The 11,822-nt window shown below is 54.4% G+C and overlaps 1 protein-coding gene across 1 annotated transcript in view; it reads right to left on the bottom strand.

The window, feature by feature from the left end:
* Positions 1 to 412: 412 nt before the first annotated feature.
* arid2 (AT-rich interactive domain 2) overlaps positions 413 to 11,822 on the bottom strand; it is a 27,571-nt gene continuing 16,161 nt past the window's right edge. The window contains 9 exon segments of the mRNA XM_079735254.1: positions 413 to 1,532; positions 2,556 to 2,647; positions 3,237 to 3,360; positions 3,887 to 3,972; positions 4,603 to 4,741; positions 5,260 to 5,378; positions 8,410 to 10,604; positions 11,206 to 11,410; positions 11,412 to 11,517. Of these exon segments, the coding sequence (XP_079591380.1) occupies positions 1,421 to 1,532; positions 2,556 to 2,647; positions 3,237 to 3,360; positions 3,887 to 3,972; positions 4,603 to 4,741; positions 5,260 to 5,378; positions 8,410 to 10,604; positions 11,206 to 11,410; positions 11,412 to 11,517 (3,178 nt within the window). The 3' untranslated portion in view covers positions 413 to 1,420.

An 11,822-nucleotide genomic window follows, 5' to 3' on the forward strand; every position in this document is an offset into this window, starting at 1 on the left:
AAATACAAAAAAAACGTTGAGGGGGTTTTTTTTCCGGGGGGGTGAGGGTTAGGGGAGGGTTGCGTTTGGGGGGGGGGGAGACGCATGGGGGTTTAAGGGGGACACCGTGCCGAATTGATGACGCAACACTAACAGTGGATAAAGTGGGGGTGTGAGGGAGGGAGGGAGGGGGGAGAGAAGGGGCCGGGAAGGGGTGTAGGGGGGGACAAAACCTTCAGATTATTTTTTCTTCTACAAAATGACATGAGATATATTATTCCATACTCTTTCAGCCAGCAAAATGAGTTCTACAAGGTATTATCATACAAAACAATGTCACAGTTCCCGCTTAAACTGTCTCCTCTCTCCCCCCCCTCCCTCCCTCCCCCCCCACCCTCCCGTGCCAGTCCCCCTAAACCCCCCCCTCCCTCGCTGGACAGCATCAGTACCTTTGCAGAATTATTTACACGGTTTTAAAGTACATTCATCCACTGCTGAGTATAGAATCACATTGGATACGCGTGAAGGGGGATCGTAACAAAATAAAGCAAAAAAACAGAACGGAACCGACGAGAAACCCCTCCCACACCATATTGTGTCCCCCCCGCCCTCCCCGTGCGATGCCGCGGGGCCCCCAAGGGCCGACCCAATGAGGGTCCGGCTCCGGGAGGGGGGCCCCGACTCCAGTGGCTGCCTCCGCAAGAAACCATCGTCCTTTTTTTCTTTATATATATTCACAACTATTTACAGGATTCATCTCATTAATTGTAATGCGATTTCATTTTTCCATAATAAATAAGTGAAAATATATCGACTCAAGTAAGAAAAAAAAACAAGCTACCAAGTTTTTGAAAAAAAAGGTTTGGGGGGGGAAAAACGACAAAAAACGAACATTAACGAAAAAACAACACATTTTTTTTGTTTAAATTGCGCCAGTCTCGCGTCCCATGTCCTCCCCCCCCCCCACGGTCCGTCCATCACTGAACACACAGCCATATGAAAACAGTCAGGGTTACCAGGGAAACGGTGTGCTCGTGTTGAAGGGTGTCCTCAGGTTAGGGGGATGGGTGGGGGGAAGCAGTCTCTAGATCCCCCCCCCCCCCCCACACGCCCCCGTGGGCCGCTGGTGGAAGACCCCCGTGGCAGTTTGTCGAGTGAGAGTGTGTGTCGCTGTGTGTGTGTGTGCGGGGCAGGGCGGGGGGGTCTGAGGGTGGAGGAGGAGGAGGAGGAGGAGGAGGTGGGGTCGAGCAGGCGTGGCAGAGGGAGGCAGGCTTCAGTCTGGGTGGGGCGTCCCTCCTGCCCCCTGTAGCACCCTCCACAGTATCCGGGGTCCTCGTCTCCCTCCGGTGAAAGGGGGAGAGAGAGAGGGGGGGGGGGAGTGAGGGGGAGGGCTGGGCAGCGGAGTGAGGAAGCCGGGGTCGGACCCCCCCCCCCCCAGCCCTCAGGCCTGGAGCGCACGCGTCAGTTCGTAAAGGCATTTGGCGAGGGTGGTGGATACCTCCATGTTGCTGATGGCCAGCACGGAGAGGTGGTTCTCATGCCTCTTGACCAACCTGGACACACACACACAGAGAGACACACAGACACACACACAGTCAGAAAGAGGCACACACAGAGAGACACACACAGACACACACAGTCAGAAAGAGGCACACACAGAGAGACACACACAGACACACACAGTCAGAAAGAGGCACACACAGAGAGACACACACAGAGACAGTCAGAAAGAGGCACACACAGACACACAGTCAGAAAGAGGCACACACAGAGAGACACACACAGTCAGAAAGAGGCACACACAGAGAGACACACACAGTCAGAAAGAGGTACACACAGAGAGACACACACAGAGACACACAGAGACACACACAGTCAGAAAGAGGCACACAAACACACACACACAGTCAGAAAGAGGCACACACAGAGAGGCACACACAGACACACAGTCAGAAAGAGGCACACACAGAGAGACACACACAGACACACAGTCAGAAAGAGGCACACACAGAGAGACACACACAGACACACACAGTCAGAAAGAGGCACACACAGAGAGACACACAGTCAGAAAGAGGCACACACAGAGCCACACACAGACACACACAGACACCCACACAGTCAGAAAGAGACACACACAGACACACACAGTCAGAAAGAGGCACACACAGAGACACACACAGACAGTCAGAAAGAGGCACACACAGAGACACACAAAGAGACACACAGACGGTCAGAAAGAGACACACACAAACACACACAGAAACAGACAGACACAGAGAGAGACACATAGACAAGACACACAGAGAGCAAGACAGACAGACAAAACACACAAACACACAGACAGACACAGTCAGACAGACACAGAGACACACACAGAGAGGGCAGAAAAGAGAGGCAGATGGCAGAATGTAAGCATGGTAAGAAAATGTCAACATAAACAACCTTTCCAGCCGTTACTAATTTACATGAGGGCCGCTGGGCTCAGACAAACATTAAACCCCCACCAGACGCGGAGAAACCGGTTCAACCGGCCCCGGGTCTGACTGGGACGGGGGGCGTGCCGGAGGACTTACTTGCGACCACAGTCCGAGTACTTGGCGATGTTCTTTAACGTTAAGGCAGCAGTTAGTCTTATGTGTTTGGTCATTGGTCCCTCTTTCTCATCCTGTGGAGGGGGGGGGGGGAAGTACAGCACACTTCAACATCAACATCCACAGTCATGTTCCATCAAAGCATTATTTCCGTTATTTTTAAAGCTTAAGTATCAAATCAGAGCCTGACCGATATATTGGTTGATGGAGGCGTTGGACCTGAACTTAAGATCAGTTCAGACTAGGGAATTTGATCGGTTAATGTTGATACGGTCAACCATCGGTCAAACGGTCATCAACGGTTAACATCCCTAGTTCAGACTGCAGATAAAGTAGTGCTGTAGTCGTCTGAGCAGTAACCCAGGCCTCCCTACAGACGGGGGTTGTTCACTCAGACGCGTTGCTCTCGGAGGTAGGTATCGGTGGGGACCACATGGTCTTAACTGGCCCCGCCTTCTTTAACCTCCATCGATATACATCGGCGTAAATGTTTTGCCGATATCAAAACATTAGAACTGGGGTTGATTTATTAGCCTGATCCCCTCTTTATATATCCTCTAAAACCTCTATACAGAGCACATCTTATTAACACCTCCAACACTAACGATGTGACATCCTGTTCTGTACTGTGCAGGTCAGCTGGGGGGGGGGGGGGGTACTCACGGTGAAGTCCCGGAAGACCAGGTTGCGGGACCCCCGGCGCAGGGCCATGAGGGCGGCGCTGGGGTGATTGACGATAGCTTTCTGGGGCCGCGTGGGCGGGGTGCTGCTGGCCAGCGGAGGGGTCCTGCAACCACACACACACACACACACACACACACACGTCAGGACTCTATTCTAGTTCCATCGCCAGGACTCTATTCTAGTTCCATCGCCAGGACTCTATTCTAGTTCCATCGCCAGGACTCTATTCTAGTTCCATCGCCAGGACTCTATTCTAGTTCCATCGCCAGGACTCTATTCTAGTTCCATCGCCAGGACTCTATTCTAGTTCCATCGCCAGGACTCTATTCTAGCTAAGCAGATATGTGTATCCAAAGCGCACCATGCAAACTGAAGCTCGTTATGTAATCACTTCTTCAGAGGTGTTGGCTAAAAATAGAAACCCCATATGGCTGGTAAGAGTGGAAATAGCAACAGAATAACTTGATGTTGGTCGCACGTGTTCCGTTAAGTCACACTTCTCCGCCGTGAACATATGTGAGGATCTGGGTCGCTCCCCAGAGAGCAGACACGCCCCGGCAAAATCAAAATAAAAACTTTACAGCCGGCTGGGACAGAGTTTTAAGACGAGTCAGCGAACCAGCACTTACTGGGAAGCGTTGGGATTGGGGCTGTTCTGGGACTGCTCCTCCAGCTTCAATCCTGCCAGCAGCGCATCCCGGGAACAGTGTTTATCCTGGGGAAGACGGGAGAATGATCAGGTTAAGGCTACCTGGGGCAGAGACCCCAAACCGCCCCGGGTAGAGAGCCCAACCTGCCCTTGGTAACGACCCCAAAACAGCAGTTTTAGCCCAGCAGACACATAGTTGCTTTATGGACTCGAGAAATAAAAATATATACTGAACGCCTCAAATCACAATTGTTATCGTGAGCCTCATATCAGAATTGTCAAATTTTGGGCAAATTGTGATATCTAACCTAACTCTACTCTCCTGACGTGCTGATTCACTGTGCCCCATTGGCTTTATCTTAAGCCAATCAGAGTGCTTTTTACATTTCATAATCACTATCTGTCATCTATTTGACTTGGGCATTTTTGACACTAAATAAAAAATGAACCTTAAAATGTAACCTTAAAATACAACCAATTATGCTATGAGGCTAACAATATGTAACACTGCACGTAAACACGAGAAGTTAAGTATCCAAGTTAAAGTATAGCAAGTAAAGCAAAAAAAGTGAGATTGCGTCAGCGTTGATCCCCGGTGTTCCGTCTGGTGTAAACATTAGCCGTTTGATCGTAGCGCCGCGCTAGGTCGCGTCCCACGGCGGTGGCTGGACGGTTCGCGTCCGGGGGGGGTCTCACCTGGAGGTGGGTCACGAAGGAGAGTCTCTGCCGGGGGAAGGGCTCGCAGCCCTCCCACAGACAGTGGCCCCGGTATGCCTCCTTGCTGCCGTGGGTCGTGGCCCCGTGGTAGAACACCTGCGACGGCGTCTCAAACCACCTGCGGAGAGAGAGGAGCGTCGTCAGGGTGATGAACGCACACTTTACGTTTTACAAATCCCCCCCATGAAGACTGTAGATAGTATGGCTCCTTAAAGTGCTGTAGTCGTCTGAGCAGTAACCCAGGCCTCCCTACAGACGGGGGTTGTTCACTCAGATGCGTTGCTCTAGGAGGTAGGTATCGGTGGGGACCACATGGTCTTAACTGGCCCCGCCTTCTTTAACCTCCGTATACTCAGTAGGGAAGTGAACCCCGAATCGCGATTGAGTGAATGGATTGGACGTGAAATCCATTCATGTAAAAGTCTGGATTCTTTTTCTGTGAGCAGCGTATTAAGGAAACTCTTCTGCCACTATCTTTAATTATATAATATCATTTTAATCTATCGTTACTGGAACATTGAAGTATATATATTCAACCGGAAATGAATCACACTTGGCAGTGTCCACCAGATGTGGGGGGGAGACAGACAGACAGAGAGAGACAGAGACAGAGACAGACAGAGGTGGGCGACTGACCGTTTGCACGACTGCCACAGACACTTGAAGTTCTGCCCTGCTTTCCTGATGGGCTCCGGGGCGGCAGGGGGCCCGGGGCTGCCTGCCGGGACGGGGGCGATGGGAGGGGGGCCGCTGGGCTGCAGGAGGGGGAGACGGGTTAGGGACAGAGTTCACCTCACACACACTTTAACCCTTTAAAGACGGGTTGGGGACAGAGTTCACCTCACACACACTTTAACCCTTTAAAGACGGGTTGGGGACAGAGTTCACCTCACACACTTTAACCCTTTAAAGACGGGTTAGGGACAGAGTTCACCTCACACACTTTAACCCTTTAAAGACGGGTTGGGGACAGAGTTCACCTCACACACACTTTAACCCTTTAAAGACGGGTTGGGGACAGAGTTCACCTCACACACACTTTAACCCTTTAAAGACGGGTTAGGGACAGAGTTCACCTCACACACACACACTTTAACCCTTTAAAGACGGGTTAGGGACAGAGTTCACCTCACACACACTTTAACCCTTTAAAGACGGGTTAGGGACAGAGTTCACCTCACACACACTTTAACCCTTTAAAGACGGGTTAGGGACAGAGTTCACCTCACACACACACACTTTAACCCTTTAAAGACGGGTTAGGGACAGAGTTCACCTCACACACACTTTAACCCTTTAAAGACGGGTTAGGGACAGAGTTCACCTCACACACACTTTAACCCTTTAAAGACGGGTTAGGGACAGAGTTCACCTCACACACACTTTAACCCTTTAAAGACGGGTTAGGGACAGAGTTCACCTCACACACACACACTTTAACCCTTTAAAGACGGGTAAGGGACAGAGTTCACCTCACACACACTTTAACCCTTTAAAGACGGGTTAGGGACAGAGTTCACCTCACACACACTTTAACCCTTTAAAGACGGGTTAGGGACAGAGTTCACCTCACACACACTTTAACCCTTTAAAGACGGGTTAGGGACAGAGTTCACCTCACACACACACACTTTAACCCTTTAAAGACGGGTAAGGGACAGAGTTCACCTCAGACACACACTTTAACCCTTTAAAGACGGGTTAGGGACAGAGTTCACCTCACACACACTTTAACCCTTTAAAGACGGGTTAGGGACAGAGTTCACCTCACACACACTTTAACCCTTTAAAGACGGGTAAGGGACAGAGTTCACCTCACACACACACTTTAACCTTTTAAAGACGGGTTAGGGACAGAGTTCACCTCACACACACTTTAACCCTTTAAAGACGGGTTAGGGACAGAGTTCACCTCACACACACTTTAACCCTTTAAAGACGGGTAAGGGACAGAGTTCACCTCACACACACTTTAACCCTTTAAAGACGGGTTAGGGACAGAGTTCACCTCACACACACACACTTTAACCCTTTAAAGACGGGTTAGGGACAGAGTTCACCTCACACACACACACTTTAACCCTTTAAAGACGGGTTAGGGACAGAGTTCACCTCAGACACACACTTTAACCCTTTAAAGACGGGTTAGGGGCAAAGTTCACCTCAGACACACTTTAACCCTTTAAAGACGGGTTGGGGACAGAGTTCACCTCACATACACTTTAACCCTTTAAAGACGGGTTAGGGACAGAGTTCACCTCAGACACACTTTAACCCTTTAAAGACGGGTTGGGGACAGAGTTCACCTCACACACACTTTAACCCTTTAAAGACGGGTTAGGGACAGAGTTCACCTCACACACACTTTAACCCTTTAAAGACGGGTTAGGGACAGAGTTCACCTCACACACACTTTAACCCGTTAAAGACGGGTTAGGGACAGAGTTCACCACAGACACACTTTAACCCTTTAAAGACGGGTTAGGGACAGAGTTCACCTCACACACACTTTAACCTTGTTTTTGTTAACACCAATTCTAAAGTAAATCTGAAATTGAAACTGAAATTCGAACGCCGATTAAAATAACATTTAGCATCCATGTTATCATGTTACTAAAGCACCTGTAGGCTGTACAGTGCTACGAGGAATGTCTGGACAAATAACATTGATAGTTAAAACCCAGGGACAAGATAGTGGAACCATTACTTTGAGATTTCTTTTGCACAAGACTTCTATAATCTTGATATAACTTATGGTTTCTTTTGGTGACAAGATGGAGGCGGTGGGCCTGAACTGAATACAAATTAGTATTGTTGTCGTCTGAGCAGTAACCCAGGCCTCCCTACAGACGGGGGTTGTTCACTCAGATGCGTTGCTCTAGAAGGTAGGTATCGGTGGGGACCACATGGTCTTAACTGGCCCCGCCTTCTTTAACCTCCATGTGCTCACCGGGGAATCGAACCATAGTCTACCGAGTGATAGTCCAACGCCTTGACACTGAGCTAATGGATCGATAAGAACTACAGCATGTGTTTGGTATTAGTTCGCATCAGCTAGTGAGAAAACAACCTGCTCTTTATTCACACAATGAAACGACGGGCAGTTTTAAAACCAAACATGAATAATGCATGTCTTACTACGCATATACCCATCGCATAGAAACCACACATTTCATCACAATGCATTTAAAAACAGGGCGATTTGGGCACAATGTAGACACGCTGCAGTGTGAATCGCTCACTGACGAGTGTCAAGATCAGCGCATGGATTAACACGTTTTAAACTAAATGTTTTACACTGCCTACAGATAGCCTTCATTGATTGATTCAGCTTGAGGAGGTTAAGGCGATGAGGGGAAAGCATTCACTGCCAGTATTGATGTGCAGTTGGCACACACTGCCTTTCAGGGTGGTTCAATACACTCCATCACTGAGACTTAAGAGGACCTGTATCACAATGTCTAAACAACGAGAAGGCTAATTTGACCACCATGTGGAATATTTGTGAACAATAGCTCCATTATAAACAGGATTTTAAAATGCAGAATTAAGAAATGATCTAAAACACAGATAAATAAAGTAAGAAAGAACCCATTTTCTGTGAAACTATTTTCATTTCCTCCCTGTAGTTATACAGCCGTATATACAAATGATCTAATGGAAAGAAGTTTTCTACAATAAACATGAAAATACCCACAAACCACCCGGCCTAGCAGCACTCAGCCACCTGGGCCGGAGTAGCCTGGGGCCTCAGGTAGACGACGACGGGGGGAGGGGGGGACTCACCAGGGGGCCAGCTGCCTGTGGGGGTGAGCAGGTCCTCTGCAGAGAGGCCTTCTCTATTGCTACTTTGGCTACTGTGCTTGGGTCCGTTCCCGCGGGCACGGCCACCATGGTGGCGCTGCTGCCCGCGTTGTTGGGGTCGCTGATGGTGATGATCCGCACGCCCACCTTACTGGGGACCACCGGGGGCCAGTCCTCGGGGTCCGAGGGCCGCTTGAGGCCCCGGGGCTCGGGGGCCAGGCCGTTGGCCGAGGCGGCGGCGGCGCCAGGCCCCTGGGAGGTAACAGTGATGGCGGCGGTGGGAGGGAGGGAGGCGTTGGGGAGCAGACGCTGTCTCAGGGCAGGGAGGGCGTGGCCGGGCCCCGTGGGGCCGTTGGCGGCCGCCGGGGGCCCGTTGGCCAGCCGCTCCGCCTGCGGGACTTTGGCGGTGTCCTGCTGGGGGCCGGGGAGGGGGGAGTCGGGCCCTGACGCGCCCACCTCCCCGTTCCCCACGTACTGTCTGGAAGCCACGTGATTTGGAATGTTTTTGTTGTGGACGCCGCTGCCGCCGTCGCCGCGCTCCACGTCGCACACGCCGTTCACCAGCGTCTTGCCGCCGTCCCCCGTCGCCGGCCTCCCGTTGGCCCCCGTCGCCGGCCCGTTGGGCGCCGCCGGGCCGATCCCTGAGTGGTACGACGGCAGGCCCGGCTCGGCGCACTTCCTGCCGTTCAGGAGCTTGGCGGCAGGCGGGGCCAGGTCCCCGTTGCTGGCCGTGCCGTTGGAGGAGCCGCCGTCCGCCACCGACGAGTTCTCCATCACCTCGATCTTCCTCTCGTGGAGGTGCAGCCCGGCCGCGTCCTTGGCCTCCTCCTCCTTCTGGCAGATGATCTTGTCTCCCCTCAGCGGGCCCGGGGGAGGGGGAGGCGGGGGCGTGGCCGGCGCGTGGTAGGGCGTCGACCCCGTGGGGAACGGGGGCGGGGACACGCCCGGAGCCACAGCGCCCTGGCTGACGGCGGCGGCAGCGGCCGACGTGGTGAAGCCCGTGCTGGGGACCACCGTGAAGGTGACCTGCCCCCCCGCCGCGGGGCCCTGGATGATGGTGGCGGCCCCCGGGGCCCCGGCCGAGAGCACCTGGCCCGGGAGCAGCTGCACCGCCTGGAGGGGGGCCCCGCCGCCGGCCTGGAGGGGCCCCGGGACCAGCTGCATGTTGAGCTGCTGGGGCTGCGGGGAGGGGCACTGCGCCGTGTAGCTGGCCTGGTAGACCACCTGCTGGGCGGGCGCCGGCGAGCCGCCGGTGGGCGGGGGCACCTGGGGGGCCGGGAGGATCAGCTTCCCCCCCGGGGTGCTGGGCCCTCGCTTTGGAAGCAGAAGCTGTTTGATCAAGCTGGACTCGGCGGAGGTAGGTGGAGGCGGCTGGGCGACGACCTGGAGCTGCTGCTGCTGCCGCTTCAGGGACAGCATGTGGCTGACCGTCTGCGCCTGGCCGTGGGGGAGCGGGGCGGCGGGCGGGCAGGAGCCCGAGGGGGAGCCGGGCTGCCCCGCCATCTGGAGCGTCTGGGCCGCTCCGGGGTTGGCCAGGACGATCTGGTGGAGGGCGGGCGGGTAGGCGGGGCTCTGCTGCTGGGCGGCGCCCACCATGACCACGCCCTGCGGCGGCTGAGCGTGCGGGGCGGCGCCGGTCGCCGCCAGACCCCCCGGCAGGGGGGGCGCCGGCTTGGGGGCGATGTTTTGGAAGGTGACCCTCGGCGAGCCCTGGGCGCTGGACACGCCCGCGATGGTGAACACCTGGCCCCCGGCCACCTGGAAGTTCTGGATGGAGGAAGAGCAGGGGGCCGCGGCGTTGGGGGCCTCCGGCTGGGGCGTGGCCCCCAGGGGGGGACACACGCCCTGCACCCGGGCCGTCAGGACGTGGCCGGGGGGCACCTGCTTGAAGAGCGTGACGGGGGCCGCGCTCGGCGACTGCTGGGGGTGATGGGGGTGAGGAGCGGGGGGAGCCGGGAGGGTCTGGGGACTGTGGTTCTGGATGACCGCCGTCGACGTGGGGATCTGGATCATGGGGCCCGGGCGGACCTGCTGCTGCTGCTGCTGCTGCTGCTGTGTGGCGGCGGCCAGCGGGCTGGGGGCCCCTTGCTGGGGGCCCGGGTGCCGCTGCTCGTGCAGGGTGAACGCCACGGGTTGGGGGGTGCCGGCCGGGCCTCGCACCAGCTGGGCTCCCAGGACTAGTGGGCGGAGCAGGGGGAAGAACAACAGGGGGTGGGTCAGGAATGGGGAGACGCTTGTGTGTGTTAGGAGCCGAGAACAATCCCAAGCACACAAAATGAGATGATTAAAATGAGAGCCGCTACCACCAGGACTGCTGATGCCTCCGAACAAACAAAAGCGACCAACAGTTGTCCTTTCCGAACTTTTGTTTCCGAATTCGCTGGCTCACCTGCACTGAGTGCGCAAGTAAGCCCTCGGATTCGGAGGGAGAAAAAAGTTCGGTAACTTTTATTTGTTCAGATACGTCAGTGGTCCATTCCCAACCCTTTTCGTCAAAGTAATGCAGACACTTCAGAGGTGCGTGACGGGCGCCGAAACATTGACAAACGATGACGCCACTTGGCTGCATGAGTAGTGGATGCATTCGTCACAACTCGTGTTCGACACGCGTATGACGGTTCGCTCCGGTTCTCCTCGGGTCCTCTGCGGCCTGCGACGCAGCTTCCCTCCTCACTACATCCTCCCATCCCGTCTCACTGTGCCCCCCCCCCCAGTACCACCACCACTCTGAGAAACACGGCTTTACATAGCGACGAAGACCGCCGTGCACATGCCCACCTGAGGGGGGCGCTACAGCCTCCCCGGGGGCCATCATCTGGGGGCCGGCCGGCTGCTGCTGGTAGAACAGCTGGATGGGCAGGGGGATGGCCTTCCTCCTCATCCCCACCAGGAAGATCTGCACCTGGCTGCCCGGCTTGGCATCGTCCTGCCGTCGCATGGTGTGGTTGGGGAACACCGTCCTGTGGTGAGAGGGTGAGGGAGTCACTCATACGTTCATCCAGGGAAACTTGCCGTTTTGGGGGATAATCCGATTCGAATCGATACGGCAGATTTTTTTTAAATGTGCCCTTTTCCTGTTGATGCTTGAAGCTCCAAACAGCGGGTCAGTCTCATGTTAATGGACTGCATTAAGGTGTGAATACAAATCGAACCCCATGGGACAACAACAAAGAGAGGGCCTACAGACACAGAGGATGGTGTGTGTGTGTGTGTGTGTGTGTGTGTGTGTGTATGTATGTGTGTGTGTGTGTGTGTGTGTGTGTGTGTGTGTGTGTGTGTGTGTGTGTGTGTGTGTGTGTGTGTGTGTGTGTGTGTGTGTGTGTGTGTGTGTGTGTGTGTGTGTGTGTGTGTGTGTGTGTGTGTGTGTGTGTGTGTGTGTGTGTGGGGGGGGGGGT

The sequence above is a fragment of the Pollachius pollachius genome, assembly GCF_949987615.1.
Source record: "Pollachius pollachius genome assembly, chromosome: 4".
Classification (NCBI taxonomy): Eukaryota; Metazoa; Chordata; class Actinopteri; order Gadiformes; family Gadidae; genus Pollachius; species Pollachius pollachius.